Raw genomic sequence first — 24429 nt, forward strand, 5'->3', positions numbered from 1 at the left:
CTGTGGGCAGCCTGTTCCAGTGCTCTGTCACCCTCACTGTGAAGATGCTTCTTCTCAAATTTAAGTGGAACCTCCTGTGTTCCAGTTTGAACCCATTGTGCCTTGTCATTTCTTGTCACCGAGAAGAGCCTGGCTCCATCCTCCTGACACTCACCCTTTATATATTTGTAAACATTAATACGGTCACCCCTCAGTCTCTTTTTCTCCAAGCTAAAGAGACCCAGCTCCCTCAGGCTTTCCTCATATGGGAGATGCTCCACTCCCTTGACCATCTTTGTGGCTCTGCGCTGGACTCTCTCCAGCAGTTCCCTGTCCTTCTCGAACTGAGGGGCGCAGAACTGGACATAATATTCTAGGCATGGTCTCACCAGGGCAGAGTAGAGGGGGAGGAGAACCTCTTTCGACCGACTAACCACCCCTCTTCTAATACACCCCAGGATGCCATTGGCCTTCTGGGCCACAAGGGCACAGTGCTGGCTCATGGTCATCCTGCTCTCCATGAGGACCCCTGGAGCACATCCATCTATTCACACATTTTATATCTCACTCAAGCCTTTCATCCTCTCCCAATTCCCTCTGTTGATTATGACACAAAGATTGAAGCAACTATCAATATAGGATCAACTTAAGTGTCAAACTGCAGGGAGAACTTGATGAGCTCAAGTACTAAAATGACAAAAACTGGATAAAGGCATGAAATGAAAACCTTAATGCTTCAAAATATGAGATTATTACTCAACTACAGGAGTCACACAAGTCTCAAATAGGAAGAATGTGTTTTTCTCAAGGTACAATAAACCTATCCATTCACAAGAACAAGTACTACACCTTGAGGAACAAGAAGAGCTGTGCAAAGATTAACAAGATGTGAAGCAGTATCTCTGCTACTCCTCCTCTCCGGTAGGGTGCAATAAAAGGGGACTGGCTGCAAGGCCTCTCCAGTCCCACGGTCTCACAACTTAACTGCAACTCAGTAAAAACAAGCCCCAAATAAGAAGTCAGCCTGGCATTGTGAAACAACCCATTCCTTTATGCATGACTTCTTCAACATCTACCTACGTCTGTCCTTCCTGGAAAAGACCTGAAAGCCTACAGAGGAGAAATTACCTCTTGCTCTGCAGTTAAACAGCACCCAGCTGTAACAAACAATTGCTATATACTGTCTTCGTTTCACTGTGTGAAACACCATTAATAGTTTAACTTTACAGGACATTAAAATTTTATACATTACTAACAACAGGTAGCACTTCACTCCTGCCTTACTTCCTGTACGTACCTGTAGAAATCGTACTGCTCCACTATCGGAAAATAATCTTGAACGTATGCTTCACTCTGTGTAAGATATACTGTCAGGTCTGCTAAAATCTTCTGAACGGGGAGTGTTTTTGTGAAGGTAGTGATATTTGAACCAATGGAATCCAGCACATTTTTGATGTCTAAAAGAATAAACACATTGCACTGTTACAGATTCATAGAAGAAATTTACATTCCACATATGTATTATGAAATGCTATTAAGCCATTTGCCACGTAACAAGCAAGCCATGAAGACAAGCATGAGAAAGAAACAAGCACGCAACAGAAACATTGAGCTTCAAAGTAACACAATGGCATTTTAAATACTTTATTTTTAGCATTCAGTTTAATGATGAAAGATGTAGATGTTGAGCCAGAGTTCTCTCTCTCCTTTCGTCACAACGAACGTGTCATTTTTTATCTAGCCAGCTTAAATCTCGCTTTTCATGTAATATTGCAAATGGTAACAGAGAGCAAGACAATTAGTCACTAAGTTTATGAAGGAGAAGATCAAAATCTATTCAAACTCCATCCCTTGGGAACACAACACTGTGAAAGAAATTAGACTGCCTGTATTGAGAATCTATACTAGTAATTTTCAATCTTATTAAAAAAGATAACTTAAATACATTCCAATTAGTTAGTAACACTCTTGAGATAATGATCAATTAAGCCATTTTTTTCTTCAAATTACGAATGAACACGCTACCCTATAAATACAGTTTAGATACACACTATTTAGATACACAAAGACATGATGAATTCACCACTTATACACATTGTCTATTTGTAAAACACAATTTCTCTTTACTCTGTCCCTTCTTTCAACTTGGAACATACTTGAAACAGCAGGATGCAAAACTACAGGTTGCTACTTGGTAGTAGGCAACACCTCCCTCCTTCTCAAACAACAACTGGACAAGTTTTTGGCTGTTTTGATGCTTACTCTTCTAAATTCAAACAGGTACCAAAACACTCTTCTTTTATAAGTTTACGAATAAATGCTTTTTTTTTTTCCTAGTAAAACTGTATCTTTATTTGATTTGTAACTCAAACTCAGTCTTTGTAAAAACAAAACCCCAAGAATTTATAAATAGATAAATTAAGATGGCCCATTTGTGTTTATGCCTATCAGCAGATACTGAAAATGAGTAAAACTGCATTAGATTTCTTAATGAAAGGCATAACATCAGTTTCAGAAAACTGGCTCATTTTAGGCAAGTTCACACAGTACACTATGCTTGTACACATACTGTGCTTCATTTTGCCCAGGGGAAAAAAAGATAAGAAAAACTTACAAGGAACAGCTGTTTATATATGCAGAACAGGTCCACAATGCAAGAACAAAAATTAAAACAGATTAGTATACATATACTATACTACATTTTATTCAAATGTCAAATGTCCAGGTACCGCCAAAGAGTAACAGTTTAAAGCCCAAGTAACAAAACAATGAAAACATCTAAATTATCCTTAAAGCATATTTTTTACCTCCTCTTTGCCATCCACTACATTTTAATACAGCAGCAAGCAGGTTTAATTTTTTAACATCACACTCCTAAATACATCATAGACACATCGGCCAAGGAAAACTAGGTTTTCAACCAAATAGAGACGAAGTATCAATGTGCAGTTGGGGTCCCAAGATTTCTCATTACTTCAGCAGTAAAAAGCCTAACAAATAAAATTCCTCCATAACATTCCATATGGTCTATTTTCAGATTTACTTTTGGGTCCTCATTAAAACACAGTTGCTTTTTATAGTTTTTTTGTGGCACCAAATTTAAAAAAAGAGTTATGTTTTACATTTCCATTTTTACCGACCTTTAGCCCAGAAAAAAATATTATCAATAAGCATGAGAAAAACATCAGTAAGTGATGTAAAAACATGACCATAATCAAAGTGAAAAGATAGCTTGTCCTCACCTGATAAAATGTTCCTGGTTTGATTCACCACTAAGTCTGGAGTATCATTAAATGCTGCATAACCCTTAGAACAAAAGTCAGAAAAATTATACTAAGTTTCTCATTGCCAAATTACTTGCATTTTTCCCTTTTATACAAGGAGTAAGAGTATACACATGCTAAAATGCACATGGTAATACTATTTTTTTTATCAATGCACATTAGAAAAGTTCAAAGCAAAATAGGAACTCAAGTATATTTCAGATTCAGTTTGCTCTCCAAGATACTCCTTGAAAAAAAAAAATCCACGTTTAAATATACACGCATCATTCACAATCATCTCAAACTTTATAGGACTGTTGCCTGTCAGTTCTCGCACAAAACAGAGTGCACAAATGAAGACTCAGTGAGTGGAGGGCGTCACTGTGTACTGGTCAACACATCCTGGTTACAAACAGTGACATCCAGCTGCCTCTGAAGACACTGCAATGCTTGCTTTAGTGAGAAGGGTAAAGAAAGGGTCTAAACTGCAGGGATCCAGCTCCGCAGCCCATCTGGACAGAAAGGAGAAGCCCCTCAAGCGGATGCTTGGTGCCTTCCCTCCTGCAGGCCTGATGGCTTCAGAGGCAGGCAGGGGTCCCAGGCCCCTGCACACAGTCTTGGCTTTCAGAAAACTCCTCTATTCCTAGCAAATGTTTTCAGATTGCTAGATGTTTTACCTGCTCAAACTAAGCCATTTTTTTCTAAGTGAAAATCATGGTGTTTTGTGGATAGTCTTGCAAGGATACTAACAGTAATTACATTAGGTCCATTGCACCAGTTTTAATATAAAATCTGCACATTAAGAATTTGAAAGACATATTTCAAAATAGCTGGAATACAACTAATTAGGAAAGCATGGATATTTTTTCTTTAGTTTGAACCAAAATATATAAAGCATGCTAGTAGATCCATGTTTCTGTTGTTTTGGTTTTTAAGGATTGTTCTTTCAAGCAGACAATTAGCAATACCTTTTTGATCTGTAGTATCCTGGGGATATAAAGCACTATATTCATACTTTCAAATATTAAATCTTGCCCAAACAAAGGAATAATAAGGGGAGATATCCACCATGAGGAGGATGAGGTGGAAACAAGAGAATTCTGCTTGAGAAAGCCAAGGGAAAACAAGCAATATGTAAGCATCCCAGGTTACTAATTAACAGTCTACAAGACAGTCAAGAATCATACCTTTTGAACGAGACTAGAAAGGTCTATTTTCAGGACATCGTTGACCTTGGCAAGCTGTGAGCTCACTCCTGGCAGCTAGGAAGCAAAAAGCATTCTTGAGTCACATCAAAGTAGTAAGTCTTACTAATTTACTAAATATTTCAAAGACAGTAGTAAAAGCACAATTTGTAGTAGAATCTTCCTAGCGCACTCTCGAAACCTTTGTTGTACTGAAGTGACACTTAACCTTCGTATTTTTGAGAGGGTAGATTATTTCACTGCCCAGAGCGGCACTTTAATGTAGCTGCTTGACACACACTTTTATCCTTTGCTACACAGAAGATTAAAAAAGTGACTGGAATTACGCAGAAACTCAGAATAAGGGAAGGTCACTTATCTCACAAGTGACAGCACACACCGACCCATTAAGTTGCAGAGATACTACTCTGCTTATTTGAGGCAATCACACTCTAAGAGTCTGAAAAAATATTCTCTTACCCCACTAAAATTGGCATTGATGCTCAGTTGATCTAATGAATTCCTGATGATATTGCAAGTCGAGGCAGCCTGAGTCGCAGAGCACGCAGAATCACTGAGGGTGTTGCTTAGATGTGTTTTAACATCTGTCAAGTTTGCATGAAGCCTCTCTGTTCCCTCCTGCAAAACCTCTACAGAGACGCTCACATTTTCCAGAGCTTCTTTCGTTTCTCTGATGGCTGCAAGGTGCAAAGTTTTATAAAAACTTTAATTAGAAACCAGTCTATAGATACAGATATGAAGAGAAAGTGCACGTGGGAGTGCTATGATATAAACATTCTTAGTCTATCCGCTTTCCAGATTACTCTTTTCTACCCTTTCCATACATCTGCTTACCCAGTGGTTTCAGTAAAGAACTTTTAACACTTGATCATTAGTAATTAAAAGAAAGCCCATACCCACAAATCAGTATTTTCAGTATTTTGGTTATAATCCAACTCAGAAATTATGTAGCTGGAAGATGAAAGGGAAAGAGATCAAGTTGCATCAGCAAGCCTTAATGAGTCTTCAACATTCACTGGCTTTAAATTTCATCCTAAACACACCAAACCAAAAAACACAACCAGACAGAAAAAGACACGGATACAACAAAAAATACGCCACTTACAAAAATAAAGTGCACTTCACACAATACAAGGTTTTACTGTAATTTTTACCTTTGATAGCCCTTTCCACTTTGACTTCAAGACAAACAAGAGAAATAAAGCAAAAAAAAAGGAAAATGATGACGAGTGAATGAGAAAGAATTCATGGGTAAAAAAAAAAAAACAACAAACAACAAAGTGACTCAAGTTCAGGGATCCCTTTCCCTTTGCTCTATAAACTGTATCTGATTCCTGAAAAAACCATTTAATAGAAAAAAATAATAAAATAATATTTTCTTTAAATGGAAACAGAACTAAGCATGAGCAATGCTAAACTCAAAGATGCAATGAAGAAATGCTGGTCAGCACTCTCAGGCTTGGCAGTGTATAGAACAGGCCATTGTATGTTCATTCCCTGACTTGCACAGACCTATGCGCAGTTCTTACAGCAGTTTTTCTGGTCTCCTTTACATTCAATGACAAGAGACAACCACCTGGAGCAGAGAATTTGGATTTCTTCTCTCTTCAGTGACTGCTAAATTAGGTATCAACAATGGCACATAAATCTTGATTTAGTTTTTAAATATATTTAAAAGCCTTAAAATATCTGAAATCCCCAATTTAAAAGAAACAAACAAGGCATGTAGAAAAATTGTAAGTTGAATCACAGTACTGCATAAAGCCATCCCATGCTGTGCACCAGAAAGACGATACCTGTCTTACCGTGGCAAGAGAACAATAATACAGCAATATGTCCATCCTTACCTCCTGCCATTGTCAGAGCTGCATCAAGTGCGGGACGCACTTCTTTTCCCAGCTGTTCTTGAACTCTACTTCCAAGCAAAGGTCCAACATCTGTAGTATAGAGAGATAAAGGACCCATTACACACTAGTTCAGTTTGAACTACCTGTTAGCGTAGCTGCCATCAGACTCCTACTTGAAGTATGCATATGTTATTAAAATTTCTCTTATACCTGGCAGTGAGAACTCAGTGACAGAAGATAACGCAGGAACGCCATTCTCCTTTAGCTAGTTATAGGCTTATGAATGAAAGAAGCAAAACAAAATATGGCAGAGAATATTCACTAGCACTTGACCATATAAGTAAAGACACATCACATTTGAACAAGCTCCAAAATACGTATTTCATTGCAACTACTACTTTTGGAAACAGACTTTTTTTCCCACATCCGGACAGGAATTTTCTGGCATACTCTCACTACACGCTATGTTTTTGTAGTGCAAAAGAAACAAGAAAATGAATTATTTTCCTTTCTCCTATTCCTCATGTACCCAGCAATGTCAAGGTCACTCACAACCCAGACCTGCCAGTCATCTCTTTGAAATCCCTTAAGCATGTTAGAGACATGTCTGCCAGTCCTCATCCCCTCAGGCCGTGAATTCCGCACTGATCCTCCCAGTGTTGCCTTCATGCTCACCCACTGCTGTCCCCACCTCCAAACCTCTCTCACTGCCCACAAACAGAAGCAGTTCAGTTCAGCAACAAGTCAGACAAATGCTGAGCAGAGTTTGGTGAAGCATCTTAATGTAACAAATCTTGCAGGCAGTCACTGGGTCCCCTCCATTTTCAGATCACGGTAAACAGCTTTTTGAGTTTTTTGCTCTTGATGAGATGGGAATACTGTATGGTACAGAAGCATCCATTACTGTCAGCACTGTCTTGTCTGGCTTGGGATGAGAATTTTTATCAAGTAGAAAACACTTTTCAGCATTTCCTTAGGGTGGACAAACTGAACTCATCTACGTTTCTCTACTGTTGATTCCCTTAGAATGAAATACTTTTGCACCCATGTGTCACACACTTAATTCTGGTATTTCAAGAAAAGCAAAGCTATCGTTATGTGTTGATGAGCACTCTCATCACAGCTAGGTTCCTGATAGCTAGCATGTTTAAATTGGCATTGAGAATAAATGAATATTTGATTTGAAATTTTGTTTGGAGTGCCTGGGAAGCTACAAGCTAGTACTTGAAATGCAAATGTCAATTTATTTTTATTATTGTTATTACAGACTTAAAGACAACACATTTTTAGACCAGAGTGCTGCTGCTTAGAATTAAGGAGGAAGACTACTACTTTGCAACCACATCCGATGTGCTGTAGTAGCCTCATACAGAGGTGCTTAGGGACACAGTTTAGAGGTGGACTTGGTGATCTTAGAGATATTTTCCAACCTGCTCAACTCTATGATTCTAGGACACATTGACCTCAAGGTATGCCAAGCTGGCTGCATTGAGAACTACCTTTAAAATACATTTTAAACCTAGACAGAAGCATGGATTCTGGGCACGATAAGCCAATTCATGATAAGTGGCATGCTGCCACAGTTGCATAGTTCAATCCCAGCAATAATCCTGTTGAAAATTTGTTTTGTTATTTGTATATTTCACTTCAGTCTGAGAAGCAGGCTTGTACACGTTTATTAACACCTCCTAATAGTGCATCTTGAATTGTAATCTGCACTGAATATGGTCAGCCCTCTCTATTATCATGAGTTTTGGAAAGCGATGCTTAAATTCTGAAAAAAACACAGTGGTTTGGTTGTTTCTGTTTACTGAGAGCTTTAAAAGGTGGTGCCTCCTACTGTAACTGTGCTGAAGGGGAAAGTGCAGCAGCTGTATTTCAAGTTTTATCTCCTGCTCTTCAACTGCTCATTCTGAAACAGCAAATATGTTAAGCAGCTTTAGAATGAAGATAAGCTTGTACCTCAACTTCTAGCTGAGTAGAGGACAAAGGTATAACAACAAAAGTAAACAAATACACAGATCTCTCACTCACTGGAAGCATCAAAACAGATAGTAGCCCTGTTCTTTGACATTTGGCTCTACAGTTAAAAACTCAGGAACAATATTCTAAAAAAGCACTAAGTATTAGTGGTTACTGAACTATAAAAAGGAAAATAAAATATTAGCCTGACTTACTGTATAAACAATTTAATAAAATATTTTTATTTCAGGAAATAATAAACACTACACCAGCTCTGAGACATTTTACGTGAAAAGAATGTTCGGTTTTAGTCTCATTTACCACTGAGAACAGCACTTCTGCTTGAAAACCTTATTCTCAAAAAATAAAAATTTACTTTGCATTAAGAGCTATTTAAATCATCTTATTGAAGTCTTTAAATACACATCGCTAACCCCCTTTAAATCAAAGTACTTACTATTTAGGTCAGAGAGTGCTTTATCCTTAGTTGTGTTGTACTGGCTCACCAAGTAGTCAATTTGCTGAAAATAAGATGACAAAAACCCTATTAAAATAACTGGAAAAAAAAGTAATGCTTTTAAATAATGAGTCAAACTGCCACTTTGGAACAATCAAAATACTTATGCAAACCCCCAAAATCCTAGCTCTCTATTGTTTTCAGTTAACTAAGTACTATAAAACCCTGCTTGGCAGAACCACACATAATAAAAGATGTGTTTAACTGGGAAATCTACTTAATTGGAACACCTCTGGGGTCAATTATTCAGCTTAAAAGTGCTAAGAAGCAGGAACTGTGGCCTTATGAAGGCTTCAAGTCAGTCAGGCCAATAAGGTTTTGCACGTCTTCATCTCAGTTACTTGCTTTTCTACTGGCACCAATTCCTCCTTCATGGAGAGACTCGTAGCAGGTTGCTGAGGTGGCAATTTGGAAGCAATTCACGAAGCAGACTGGTTTGTGTCCGGGCAGCCCCTCAGAGCTTCTCCTGCAGGAAGGAGCTGCCTGGTCTGTCTCAGTGGCAATGGTTTCCTTGCCCCCAGGCCGATTTGGCCCAATCACAACTTGGGCTCAACCAAGACACCACAATAATATGAAAACAGCAACTTAGTTATCACCAGATGCTGGGTTTGGACAAAATGCTATCAAAGAACCATGACAAGTGTAAATCTTACTATACTAATTTTGAAAAGACATCAAATAACCTAAATTGGTTTCTGGATGTTTGAAACAATGCATTACGAATCCTACCCTGATGGAGTTAAGTAAAGGTTAACACACTTGACAAAAGCGGTTCCAATCTTAAACTTGACTCAAATGTGTACCGAAGTGTATCAGGCTTGCAGTCTCAGACTTTCTGTGGAGTAAATTAAGAAGTAACAGACAAAAAACCACCCTAAACCTACCTATCGATCATACAGCAGTGGATGCAATTAAGTGACAAAGTATGAAGCAGACCTCCTGTTTCTAAAAAAGTAGAATGAATTCGAGTTTCTTACTAAGAAGGCTGTGGGTATATTTGTTTGTTTTGTCATCCTAGGCTAACCTAAGGATTAAAATTTTGCAAGGTTACAGGTTTTGCATTGTGTCCAGCAATGTCACAGAAAAAAGGCGATTCTGTATAACTAATAGCGTTATCACTCATTACTCATAGTCTGCAAATCTTCTATGACATGTACTCTTAACATGTGACTTCTTTTTACAAATCCTCTTATATGCTGTACACCTTACACTGATGAGTCAAGGACACCAGTTAGGATTTCAGAGCTTTAGAGCTAATTAGTTGGCTTCTAGAACTTTTCCAAGAAGCTGAAGTCCTTCCCCTATCTTTAAGAAATTCTTACAAATATGCGTGTATACATGACATCCATGGACCTCGCCTGTCAAAGCGACTTGGAAGATATATCTGATTACTGCATCATTAAGTGTCATCAAGCCTTAAAAAAGAAAAATTGATAATCCCGCACAGAGACTAAAAGCCTTCTACCTAACTGAGACTTTGAGGAACACTTGGCACAAACATTCAAGTCCTGACACTTTTAAACTTAATAATTCACTTGTTTTTAGTAACTTTTTAGCTAGGATCTATATTTTCCTCTATTAAGATAGTTACTTCTGCATAACAGATTTTCTACTCCAACATTTCCAGTTGTCAGCACCCAGCACGCTGTGAAGGGGAGCCCAGTGGTTTCTGGTGCAAGGGGATTACATCTTTATGTGCCTGACAAAAGACACGCTGCGTCAGGAGAGATTGTTGGCAGGACCTCCACTTCCTGCCATATATCTCCTTCACCGGACTGTCACAACACCATGTGCAAATGAATAATTGTACAGGGAATGGCTCCAGAAATGGAAACAGTCAATGGCACCCCCCAGATGTCTTGTGTTCTCATACAGTCCTGTCAGCAGGAAAACAGCTCATGGGTTACGGGAGCCCAGAGCGATGGTGACTGGGATGCTGCCACACTTGAGGATCCCACAGAATGGTGTTAATTCCACCTTTTTCTAATTTTCAGTCTTGTGCAAGTAAAACTGACTAATTAAATCAAATTTAATTAAAATTCATTAAAGACAAGATGGGACTTCTTTTTCCTGTTGGACCTTTTTTCCTTCTGATCCATAAAGAACTGAAATTTGTATATGGGAAAGTTTACAAGTCCTCCTTAGTAGCATTTCTTCCAATGCCAAGAAGGTAAGCTGAGGACTGCTTTTGAGACTGAAATGAAAGTTTGAAAGTAGAAAGGAGATAATCTTTCCTGTTCAGTATGGCACAGTGTGACACTGGTTTAAAGAAAAAACAGTCAAAAATGCTTCTGGAAAAGAAGTTATTGTAGCTCACTCCCAGAGCCATTACAACTAAGTTCAAAATATAAGGAAATCGAAAGAGCAAGAAGGAATCCAAGTTTTCATGTAATTTTTTTTTTTTTCCTTTTAAAGCTATATTTTTTCCAAATGATTCACCTTCTGCTAGTGATCTACACTAGTTCAGTAGGAGGAAAAGGGCCTATAAACATCACCACAGAATACTCCAGAAGTGCAGCTCAAAAGTTGGTCAGTGAAAGCCAGTCTATCAGGATAACTTCCAAATGTTTACTGCTACGTGAAAACATCCTACCTTGCATCACTTATGCTACTTTGTCAGGCTGACACACAAAGAATAAACAACATACTGCAAGTGTGATTTATACCAAATAGAAAGTAACCATTCTTTCCTGCAATACTTCTTACTTGCACATCTTTCCTCCCACCCCCATCCCGCACAAATAAAAAATTCTTTACCGCTGGAGTGTCGTTAAGGAAAATTTTCAGATCTTTAAAATTACTGTTAACCAATTTCTTTGCTCCTCGGATTTGGTTAGTTAAATGCTGGTTGGCAGCATATGCACACAGGACTCCAACACTACAAAAACATAGATAACAGATATTTCTTTATTACTGTAAATGTCCATTCTGACATAAAACAGAACCAAAACATTACAGCAAAAAAATCACCATTATCAAAACATTACTACAAGTTCTCACATGCACCACAAGGCAGAGTAGAGGAATTTGCCATAAGGGCCAATATTGTGCTACTACTTAAAAAAAAAAATAAGGGAAAAAGTGATGTTAACACAAAGTATTCAGAAGTTATTAACATACAGCTACCTATTTGCATTGATACTGCCAGCAAATGTGTATAGCCTAGGTAAATTTTACAATACTTCGAAATGTTAGGCTCTTTTACATGTAACATTAACCTAGACAAAGCTACAAGCAAATGCTCATAAAACAAGTGTATAAAGAAATATTTTACATTTGAAAACTTCAGCAACATTTACTCGTAGCGGCCCAATTTATTTACGTAACGGCATAGATCTTTTAAAAGCACAAGAATAGTCCCTATTAACGCTAAAATTATATATAAGCATTTCCTGAGAGTAAAACAAAAGGTGTAAAGCGAGCTAGACTTCCAGTCAGCACTGTTGCTGACTGTTTTCTATTTGATTGTTCCCCACTATAAAATTCTAATTACAGCATAGCAGATCTGCACAAACAGTAAGTAAAGAGGCAATTAAAAGTCCCATGAGAGGCTTCAAATGTTTTTTGTGTAGTTTAAGTGTAAAATAGACTTAAACAGAGGGATGACTTTTTGGTCTTAAACATCTCACATTCACAACGGCTGACCTTTCAGACAAGCACAAAAAAACCCCAAGAGTAAGCATCAGAGTGGTAACAGCCTCAAAAGCAGGCTGACTACAAACCCACTCACTTTCCATGGGTTTAACTGGAAGACAGCACAGACGTGCTCAGCAGAGGCACGAGACATCCTCCAAGGGCAAAAACATCACAGGGAGTTCCTGGATGGCACATTTGTTGGGTCTCTCATTTTGCATTGTAGCGCAACAGCTCAATATCAGCGAGGCAGCATCGCGACAGGCCATCACAGACATCCAAATGACAGGAGAAGGGAGTCACTGACACAAACGGTACTGTCCTCCTCCCAGACTGGCCAGCTTCCTGAGCTGGGGGGTCAAGACAACCTAAATACTAATATTTTTAAATAAGACTTAGAGAAAACCCATACAGGCTCCCTTATGGACAAAACTTATATGGTAAGCATAATTCTTGCTCCAAAGAATGTATGTTTGAAGGAAGTCATAATGCAGCCGCAAAAATGAAGAATGAGATGGTGGGGAGCACATGGGCACCTAGAATATCACAGTTTGCATACCCTGGCAAGACGGGAGCAAACACTCTGATGATGCTCATCTCCTCTCATCAGCGACCCAAAACAAAACCTTCATCTTTATTTTGCTTTTCCTTTTTCAATTTTCCCAAACAAGGTAAAGGCTTGTTCTCCTGGTAAAACTGGTCTCAAGCACAAGAATTTTTGCTGCTCTGACAAACACTCTCAGCAGGAAAATTCTGATTTCAGAGCATGATACAGGAAGAGACAGCAAGCCCGTACACCACAGGTGCTGGTCTGTTAGGATTGCTTCACTAATATTTTTCTCAATATCAAAAAAGATTCAGAACACGATGAGAGAGTTTGACATAAAGAGATTACTTCTCTACCCTAAAATTCACAGCTATGTCTTCAAAACTGGCAATTAACCACCTTCCCAGAAGTCACTAATGAAAGAAGGGACATCAAAATTTATCTTACTACTTATTTAACTATGAGTAAATACCATAGTTTTATGTCCACTGTGACCAACACTCGAGCAGCCACTATGTGAATGCCTAAGGTGCCAAGAAACTCAGTAACTTTCAACAAAAGCAGCAGCAAGGGGTTTCATGTTGGACATACACAATATATTATTTATTTTCACTCTACAGTGATGATAATTGTTTTTAAAACTTCTTTTTTTTTAAGAAAAAAATACAAAGTATCTCAAGCTATCAGGAAAAGTAAACATGGGTATATTACTCTGAGGTTCAGAGTTTATAACAACAAACTTGTTCTTTGGACAGCCAGTATTTTTATGTCCTTTCAATGTTATGCTCACAGAGCAGAAAGGTCAATTGGAAGCTAACAAAACAGTACTTTGTAAGCCTTGAGCATGATCATTTTTCCTTTCAGTCTCCTAAATGGAAGGAGTGGGAGGAAACAAGATAGCGGAGATGCTTTAAGCAGACGCGGTACTCAGAACAACTCTGACTACATTCTGAACGTAACTAAACAAATACACAAAAGGATAGAAGAAAAAAATCAATTTATTATATAACTGAGCCTTGAATCAACACTCAATAAGCAGCTACAAGGAGAGAAGCATAAAGTGAGAATAAAAAGGACAAGCCTTTTCTGTAACAGATCAGAGAACTGTTTAAACAGTCTCTTCAGCAGGCATATATTCCACACCTAATTTCTTGTCAGGTTTCACAGACCGATATAAATGATATTAATGCAGTTGCAGTGGGGGGGGGTCTCAAGCTCTTCCTTTAGCTGTGTGTGCAAAAAATTTCAAATCACAGAACAGAAACCCTGAACAGATTTACACACTGGGAAAATTCCACCTTCCTCACTACTAGCTAATGAATTGAAGAAAATAACGGGCTGAGACTTCTATATCAACTTTTTCACCAATTCTTTCAGGTAATGTCAACTGCCACGTTCTGACCAATATGCATTACCAACCTCAGAAAGCCAAGAGGCTGTCTGTGAATCCTGCATGAGGTACCTGCCCAGATCCCTTCAGACTTGGCTTTCCCCAGCTTCATACACAGTAACGTAAGTTCTTTCTTGAAGTTGTGGATAACACAAACTGCCTTGGAAGGACAGAAAACTTGACTATGTTTACCTACAGCCAGGACACTTTCTATCACCAGTAAACTTAGTATTAAAATCTCATCATAATTACCAGAGCACTGAATCAGCGCAGAAGTGTGAAGGAACAAGATTCCTCAGGAGTAAAAACTACCAGCTGAAATCTTCCAAAATCTACATTACCAGCATATATATGTCAGTGTGAACTTCCATGATGACACACAGAAAAGCCATCCCTATCTTACCAGAGTTTTCAGGAGTTGTTGCCTATACACACACAACCTACCACAAGCTCTGTGTTCAGCACCTTTCCACTGCCAGTGCTCTCTAACATGCATTTGACCTGTCTTTCCCAGTCAAGGAAAGATAGCTTGGGCACATTCCCCCTGGGAGAAGAAAGAAGAAGAGGGGGAAGAAAGAAGAAGAGGGGGAAGAAAGAAGAAGAGGGGGAAGAAAGAAGAAGAGGGGGAAGAAAGAAGAAGAGGGGGAAGAAAGAAGAAGAGGGGGAAGAAAGAAGAAGAGGAGATGCAGAACACACACTTAGATGGTACACCCTGAAGAAGTCCATCTCCTAGAAATCCTTCCCGTTCCACACGTACAGGTCTTTAAAGCAAAGCTCCACTGGCAGAGATGTGGGTTCGGGGTGCTCTGATGGATGCATGCCCTGCTAAATGCATTTTCTGAAGCAGCGCAGCACTTGGTGAAGGAGTCTACAGCGTTCCAGTCACCGGGCAAGGGTTTGTGAGACATACTCCTAAAGGAGGTCCCCAATGCTGCATGAACCTCAAAATACACCCAAATAATGTCAGGACCCACTTTGGTGGTTTCATGGCACATCTTGATGTAACCCTGTATTAGCAGAGACCATTCAAGTTTTTGTTCTTTTGGCTTTGTCTGCAAGTAGCCATAAGCATTTTACTTGCATGGGACTAAACTCTTGATTATTGTCACATTCTATGTATGGAGCTGTGGCACAGTCCTTGAGATGTGTGGTTTTTGGGAAGTACAACTACAGAAAAATCTTCCACCTAAGCTGAAATCGCATGGTAACTTGGGAGAAAAGTAGGGAATAAATCCCCAAGGAGATTTAGTATGAGTATAGTATAAGAAACACAGAAACAGTTGTAAGTAAATCTCAGGCTTTTTCCAATTTTTTTGTTGGAGCAATGGCTATCAAGATGACTGTCCTTCCGTGTTTCAGCACAGCAGTAAGCAAGCTGACATGAGCTTAAATAGACCCAGGCCTGGCATCTCCTCTTCCCTCGTGAAAGACGATCCAGGAAGGGCAGCAGAATCCTGCTTTGTACAGAGGCAGACGGGAGACCTGAGCCCTCGGGCAGGCAGGGGTCAGCAATATTAGCCCTGTAAAGTCCTGTCTGGCCTTGCACAGCATTCACAGCATTAGAGACTTAGCTGGGGAGTCATATGAGATTATCTCCACCTGTGGAAACCTGCAGGCAGAGCTCAGGCCAAGCCCTCCCTTTGGGTAAGCAACTGATACTCCTGATGTCTTACCCAAAAGAAAGAAGAAGAAAAAAGAGTTAAAGAGGCAGTTTCCGTTATCCTGAAAAGCATGTTATTAGGGATCTCTGATCTCCCAGTCCTGACCTGGGAAGAAGCCTTTTCCAATGCTATATATGCCAAGAACAGCTGGCAGCAAATACACAAGGTAAAGAGACCAACAAGGTGGGCGATTTCTTAATTTCTCCACTGACTGACAATGTTCCTCAGCCGTTATAAACACAACATAGTGTCCTGCAACACAGCATCCCCCAACATGGTGTAAAGATGCCTGGCAAACTCTGTGAGCTACCTTCAGTTTTGGCATCCTGAGAGCTATTTTAATAACTTACTTTCTTTGAGGCACCATTGTACTACAAGAAACTTTTGTCCTGTTATCATGGCAGGGATGCACCTATCACCTACAATACTATTTTGCTTTTCTGGTCGTCAGACTACATAAGTATCATTTTTGTTAGTAATGCCTGGGAGAAAAGAGCATGTTCCCACACCTGACATTAGGGTGGTCTACATTTGAGCATGGGCAAGGTCTCAATTTGTCATGACAAACAATAGTAAAATGAAAAAAACTGAAGTTTATCATTTCACTGTAATCTAAAGTCTCACCTGACTGAAAATCACACAGTATAGATCAAAAGACTTGAATTTAAAAAAAATACAATCACAAAATAAGAAGAGTAGGCAGGTGAAAATATTAAGAATTTGAAGGAAAATAAAAAGCTGAAAGCAAACAAAGTATTTGAAAAGCACCTACAGCGAAAAGTCTGGATTGTAGTGCCTCATCAGCCATTACACACCCAGCAAAGAACAGGAGCGCATTCCTAACACTAATGTCAACGAACTCCAGGATTTTGCAGCGAGTGCACATAAGGGTGAAACAAATCAGTGCCCAAAGGAAAACCCATTGTTTTGAACAAATAAGAAAAGCTGGAGGACGGTAAATACTGAGGGAGGTCACACAATTGCTTTTCTCATCATTACTACACTATCCAGAAAACAGCAGTATGCTGTACCTCAAGTTCCCCATAGGATCCTCATTGAACATAGGACACAGTATCTTATGTTCGTAAGTTTAACGTAACATTCTGCAACTGCCATTTTGAGACTGGCAAAAACTTCATTTGCCAAAATCAAGCTTGATTTTTTTATTTTGTTCCACACCCAGATTCATCTTAATGTGCATATAATGACCCGTGGATAGCAATGGTAGCAGCGTTTTTACAATGCAGTCACATTTTCATTAATAAGCAATATTACTTAAGTCTGATAAAATCATTTTTGCACCTGTAGGCTAATACAGTAACATCATGTCATATGACACTGCAAACGTAATGCTATACCAAGCTTCATAATGTTCTCTTTATTACACTTGCCTTATTATTAAAGAAGCAACAAAAAGAAATGTTGCAAAACAGCTCCTCTGACAGTCAGCATTTTTCTTCTGTCTTTGATGCATTTCCCCACCACAGTTGTCACAGCAACGACACATACAGAAGCAAAGTCCCACAAGAGGCAGTAATAAAATAAATACCAATCCCAAGGCTGCGGAGACTATAAAACCGATTTCATAGTAGATGGCCTGTAATTCAGACAAAAATAGTGGTAATAGCAGATATCACACAATAACTGCAATCAAAAAAGAGCAAATAATTTAAAAAGTCAAACTACAGACTAAACTATCTACTAAGTTACTGAGGTTACGGACTTTGTGTATTTTGTCAATAATTGACAACTTTTCTAACAAAAAGATAGGTAACATTGTAGATACTAATGCTAATAAATATTTAGCTAGAATATTAGCTAGGTAAACTACAGAAGTGAGTGCTAAGAGAAAACTATGCTCACAAGAAACAAACGTGAATCAGTGCAACTGAAATAGGTTAAAAATGAACATATTTGATTTCCTGGACCACAAATTCACTGTTCCTCACATTTGTTTCCAAAAAGGCTTCAGGAAGGTCAGCAAGGCTGACTAGAACAACCCTGCATCTGGGAGTGAGGAAGGAAGCTTAGATTGCTCTCCTTTTGAAGCAGTGCAAAGACTCATATGAACTGCAAAGGGACACACACTTCACTGGATGTTCGATTACAATGGTAGAGGTTTCTCCAAACGGCTGAAGTAAAAACGGTTCAGGGACTGGAAAGCATGAAGGAGTGGGTTTTAAGCTCTCTCAGGTAAAGGCATTTATTCTGCTGCCAAACAGTGAAGCAAGCAGCAACTAAAAGGATGCTTTCAGAAGCTGGCAGGCATGAAAGGGAAGGATGCAATGCAATACCCTAACTAGCTTTTACACTGGAAGCAGAGCAAGTGCCCCAGGACAGAGAAGCTGGGCCAGACAGCCCTGGCACAGCCCCATGCGAGGCAATGCGGTTCCCAGGAGACAAGCTGTGAGCTGGCCACGCTGCTCCACTCTGCTGCGAACACCTGCCAGCACATCCAGCACCCAGCACCAGGGAGCACATCCAGCAACCAGGCACAACATCCAGCAAACAGCACCAGGCAGCACATCCAGCAACCAGGCACAACATCCAGCAAACAGCACCAGGCAGCACATCCAGCAACCAGGCACAACATCCAGCAAACAGCACCAGGCAGCGCACCCAGCGCATCCAGCACCCAGCACCAGGCAGCGCACCCAGTGCACCCAGCACATCCATCAGTGGATCGTGCAGGTGCCTGCCCAGGGGGCACACAGCACAACGTGGGCAGGCCCCAGTGGTCTTTCCTCCCTGATGAATCTCTTTTTCTCCCTTTTCCAGTTTTAGGAGAACTAATTCTCACACTAGTACTTTGAGTCCTCTTCTGTTTTACTAATCTGCCAGTGCAAGGGCAGCTTGGCAGTGAAAGGATGAAATTGAGGCCGTATATTGTCCTGCAAAATAAGTTACGAATTCACACAAGCTATCAATCATGCTCCAGTTCCAGCTTTGCTGATGTCCTTCCTCACAATCCCTAATTACCAACTGATCCAAATACAGCAACCATCACCATTAGCAGAGTTGCAAATTTCTGACCTAATTACCAATTCCAGGATGAAACCTATTTTTTTATTATTATTAACTGGTGGTTAAAAGCTGTTATCCCTTCTGAAGAATAAAAACTAGATGCTTAGAAGAACTTGGCTAGATTTTGCAAAAGAACTATTGTTTTCTGGTTAGCTGAACACTTCAGAAATTATTTTATAACAAATTTTAAAATAGGTTAGATGGAAAAACACATTTTAAATAAATTAAAAGTAGGCATGGATGTTTTAATAGAAGTAGTGCAGACAGACACAGTTAGTTCATCTCAAAGCTGCACATCAACCATAAGACATTACCTGAAGAGTCAGGACAACATTTTCTGGCTGTGGAAGTCAAAACAAATGGAGAACGTGTATAATACACAGGCAGCATGCACAAAAACAAATCACGTGAATAATGAACAATTAACCATGACCAAAACAATTAACAACACAGAAACAATAATAAAAAGCCATTGAAGTACAATAATGCATAGAAGTACCATTAAATAATTATGGAAAATTATTTACAATAAAATACATAGCAGATAATTTCTGGTTTCTTTGGTAAATGAAAGGAATCTAGGGTTTGACCCACACATATTTCCATATTAAAACAACAGATCAGTCACTTCTACGCTGAGCATCTGTTTCATATAATTCCTAGCACATCTCACAAACAGAAGGCCAGAGGCTGCACTACTTCGTGGTTTTGCAATTTTTTCCACAAATTCCACCTGTCATAACTAACTCATGATACTTCTAATTTTTTCTTTTCAAGGCTTATTCTATTTTGGCATAAAAGCAGCAGTTTTAGTGACAGTTTTGGGACCTTAACACATTACACAGAAAATTCACCCTCACTTTAAACTAATTATGCAGAGGTTTATTTTAAATTATTTAAAAGTAAAAAAGAAAAAGCATTCAAGAAAGACTTAATAAGTCTATTTGTCAGGTTCTTGACTGATTTCTTATCTGTAATTTTGGAAAAATACAGAAAACTAAACAGGAATTTCAGAAGAACCAAACTTCTCTTTTGTTTCCACAATGGAAACAGAATTTCTTGTATTTTTTTACCCTCATCACTGTATGACAAGTTGACAGCTGATAATGCTTTCCCTTCTCTCCTAAACAGAAAAAGTTGACAAGCCAAAGACAGCAAGACCCCTCAACCCCAGAATCAGAAACCCTGTCTGTTTTTTTTTTTCAGTGTCACAGACACCTTTATGAAACTCCTACTGAACGATATGCTTAAAATGTTCAAAATCATGTTTGGAACTATACTTTTAATAGGAGAAAAACAAATGCTTACCCTCCCTTAAAAATCTGGTAGAGAGCATGATTCTGAACGTTTTGAGCAAGGTCGTGTCCCTGCAGAAGTGAAGCGACCGCAGCAGCAGCGAGCTGGCTCCCCTGGGCTGGCACGGCAGCTGCTGGGCTGGCCTGGCAGATTGCTGCCCCTGACCGGGGACAGGGGGACCGGGACGGTAGGAGTCCAACTGGGCACACTGGGACATGTAGCACAGAAGTGCTTAAGGGCCTCTTGGGTCACTAACATTCCACAAATACGTTTAAAAAAAAAAAAAAAAAAAAAGGTACAGAGGAGCAACAGTAGAAATGTAACAGGACATATCAGAAATAGATTTCCTGTTCTTGCTTTTGAAGGGCTGTACACAGAGCGGAGTCTTCTTACATGGATGTACATGTGGCCCATTTCTGCCCCTTTGCCTCTGTGACACCACCATCTTTTGCCCAAATAGCAGCTTTTTTTCTTCCTGGTGTTTCCTCTCCATATGTATTTATAAGGAGTTACCAACTCCCTTATCAGTTATTTTGCTAAACTAAGCAAACTCCTCCAGTCTCCTCTGAAGACCCATGTGTTTTCCCAGATCATTCTAATAGACATTTTCTGAACCCATTCTGTTCTGAGCTAATTCTCTCTGAATTTGAGTGATCAAAACCACAGGCAACACTTCTAACTACCTACCCGCCTCCTTCAGTGACATTCACATCTCCCTGCCCCACTGGAAATCCCTCCAGGGGCACATCTACAGTCCTGCTGACCTCTTCACAGCTACTTCTCATTGATGCTTCTGTCTTCTGAGTGACTCTCCTACTTGTCTAAATAGATTTTTCTTTTCCAAATTTAAATTTTTGCATTGTATTCAGGTCAAAATCAGGGCCTGTGTCTGTTTTACATCCTAAGCACACCTAATGTTGTATTTGCCATCCCACAGTATTTTAACAAGTATCTCCACTACACAGGATTACAGTTGTCATTAGCATCAAATTTCTCACAACTTTCATAGTAGTTACTAAAGATGACACTCGCACGCATGCATACCACCTACAGTCTAACAGTTTTGTTCAAAGACTCCGCCAACCAAGACCACCCTGTGTTCCCCCTTGGCTGTGTGGGCACACCCCGTGATGCACCAGGCTCACCGAAACCCATCAAACACGCGTGTGGGATCAGCAAGAGTAACTTGCTGCAGCATAATGGCAAGACCCACATGCTTGGAGGCCATGCAGAGGTTACTGAGCTTCTGGAGTAACAGGTTCATTGTCAGGAAGACAAGGAAGCACAAGGCTTTCCCCCTTCAAATCCCAAGACCATTCAAGGTCATCCTGATTCCAGGATCAGCGCCTGGATGCTGAGTTCCATATGCATCTTGCTGGCAGGTACCTCATGCTGCAGGGACTACAAGCAAGTAGCTCACACAAATGGACACGTCCATTGTGTGGGCCTGGTTAAGGGTCCTATTGCAGGCACTCAGCCTGTGACACCGCTTCCAAAATGGGGTACCAGCCTTAAGAACTACTTCAAATCAGATCCACACTACGTTCTACCTTCTCTTGCTACCCTCTGAATCTCAGCTGTTACAGGCTAATCACAAACCTCAAGACAGAAGGGAAAACACCCTTGATGTGATTATCACACTATGTAAACTAAAATATACTTTATAAGTAGGCTATGGAAACTTCATTTTACAAAGCCACCAGAATCAGCATACAAATTCTGCTTTTTGAGGACAATAACTGAAGCTAACATAAGAGCTAAGCAGTAATGGTTGTCTCTAATCATTTTTAAATAAAAGCAGTATTTTTCTATACAAAGAGTCTTCAATCTTTGCGCAACAGACACCACAATCACATTACAGCTAGAATTTATAAGTGAGCCTTAACTATGCGTAGCTTCTTTACAGTGGTTTAAGAAATTTTCTTTGTAATATTTTTTTGAAAGGTTTTGGTCCCAAATTTTGCATAAAACCATCAAACACATCATTCACAAATTTCACTCTTGCATCCTGTTTTTATAACTCTAAAATACTATTTCCTATTTTAGAAACAAAACTGAATTTCAAAGTAATTGTTTTCATTATTTTATGCAGATATAGATAGACAATTTACCTTTTGATAATCGCCCTGTGTATTTCCAAACTTCTGTTGTGCTAATTTTCTGATGAGATCTGAAAATAAGCAAGAATATTCCAGAGTTTTAAACAACATAAATAATAAAAATGGGGGAAAGATGATAGTATGAATTCTACAGTTAGGCAGGCAAGATGATACTAAGAACAAATATCAACAGCATAGGTAAGCATATAACTGTTTCCATAAACCTGTCTAGTAGCAACATTTTTAACCAACTGTATATTTTATGAGCTGACAGGAAGATACACAGATTATCAATGAATTCCTGCTGAAATACAGTGAACGTTTTTCTGAAGTCATCCTCTGTACCATAGCATCATTATTAAAAGTGAATCCCAAACGTTTTCAGTTAGTTGAACAAAGTTCAGATATCAGCTTTGCTTCATGTTTATGACAAGTACATACACACATGCATATATATATATATATATATATATATATATATACACACACACACGGAATTAATAGAAAATGTGTAAAACAAGAATGTTAATGATGACTACAAGGAAGAAAGTCCTTATTCTTGCCAACATTACCCCAATATTTTTTTTACTAATCAGAAAGCCTAACACGTGCCAACTTACTGTGCATGCATCTCCATCTAACACACTCATTTCTAACTTGTTCACAATGTAGACAAAATACAGCAACCACCAAAAAAAGAAGAAAGTAGGAATTTAACACAAATAGTGCCAGTTAACATTATAAATATAATTGTACCACACCCGTTCCTTTCAGTAAACACCAGCAGCTGCAACGAATGCATCCCCTTTTAGGGATGTCCGCAGCCTACCCTTATCGAGGTTTTGCCAATGCTATGGGATCTGTGCTGGGAACGCCTACCCCTTTCCATGACCCCCCTGCATGTGAAGGGAGGAACCCCCAGCTCTGCAGAGCCTCTGAGGGCCATGAGCAGCGCTGAATGCTCTGAGCCGGGCTGTGGAAAAGCAGCAGTGTTTGGAAGTTTGGGAGAAGTGACAGACTGAACTTGTGGTCTCCCCTGATGAAGAGGACACTACACAGTGCACACCTCAAGGAGGAGCACTCTGCTTCCCACGTTCATACAGAGGTGCACTTCATGGTGTTACTGCCGTAACATTAGTCTCCCCATATGCAACTGAATATACTTGAGGAAATCCAGTAAGTTACCTATCCTGGGGATCAATAAAGGGCCTGTAGGTTCCAAACTGGCTGTTCGCCTCTCAAAAAATCCAAGCCCGGCCTCCTCTTAACTCAGAGGTTCATCTTGCTTTTGAAGAGCATTGGACCTGATGACCCCCAGAGGTCTCTTTTAATTTAAATTATTCTCAAGTTACCCTATAATCATGCTGACTTTTTATTATAAATTATTTAATAGAGGAGAGAAAGCACTGCCAAGAAGCATGCAAGAAAGCTAAATTTTATTACTGACAAAAGCTTCCTTTGATACATTTCTTACTGTCAAGCACCAGTACAAGATAACATTTTAAAAACATTAGCCTTTCCTGTTAAACAGAAGTCCAAAGTTTGTATCCATTCTTCTAGTTGAGTGTCTGTCCCCTCATAAACAAGAACGAAAATGAAACAAAAAAGCATTTTACATTGTTTTACATACATCTGTAAACACATGTATATTTAGGGATATCTGTATGTGTATGTGTACACATATGTAAACTACTTAAGAGAAATAGAGGACAGGGAAAGGGACGCACAAGATCATCCAGTCCAACCCCCAGCTCAGCACAGAGTTACCTACTGCAGGTTACTTGGGGCCATGTCCAGTCACATATTGAGTATCTCCAAGGAGAACATCCAATACTTCATCCAAAACCAAAACAAAATCCTGCTCTGATTACTTGCCAAGAATGTTCCTAATACTGTTTTTATTTATACTGCTTCCATAATATATAGCCTGCTAGTCAAAAAACAAACAAAAAAGACAGAAATCAACCTGAATACACTATAACAAATTGATGAGGGAAAAAGCCTTT

The 24429-nt window shown here is 39.3% G+C and overlaps 1 protein-coding gene across 15 annotated transcripts in view; it reads right to left on the bottom strand.

Annotated features, from left to right (window-relative positions):
* Positions 1 to 24429, bottom strand: part of PROM1 (prominin 1) — a 62832-nt gene that overhangs the window by 17415 nt on the left and 20988 nt on the right. For 10 of the 15 annotated variants that reach the window (XM_065837183.2, XM_071807317.1, XM_071807327.1 and 7 more), the window contains exons 3-12: positions 22436 to 22494; positions 19343 to 19369; positions 17396 to 17601; positions 11531 to 11651; positions 8714 to 8777; positions 6295 to 6384; positions 4907 to 5124; positions 4430 to 4504; positions 3222 to 3285; positions 1277 to 1436 (exon numbers count right to left, since the gene is read on the bottom strand). In XM_065837183.2, the coding sequence (XP_065693255.1) occupies positions 1277 to 1436; positions 3222 to 3285; positions 4430 to 4504; positions 4907 to 5124; positions 6295 to 6384; positions 8714 to 8777; positions 11531 to 11651; positions 17396 to 17601; positions 19343 to 19369; positions 22436 to 22494 (1084 nt within the window). The remainder of the gene's footprint in view (positions 1 to 1276; positions 1437 to 3221; positions 3286 to 4429; positions 4505 to 4906; positions 5125 to 6294; positions 6385 to 8713; positions 8778 to 11530; positions 11652 to 17395; positions 17602 to 19342; positions 19370 to 22435; positions 22495 to 24429) is intronic. The other 5 variants (XM_071807328.1, XM_071807323.1, XM_071807322.1 and 2 more) reach the window with 2 other exon arrangements.

This window comes from Patagioenas fasciata, chromosome 4, assembly GCF_037038585.1.
Source record: "Patagioenas fasciata isolate bPatFas1 chromosome 4, bPatFas1.hap1, whole genome shotgun sequence".
Classification (NCBI taxonomy): Eukaryota; Metazoa; Chordata; class Aves; order Columbiformes; family Columbidae; genus Patagioenas; species Patagioenas fasciata.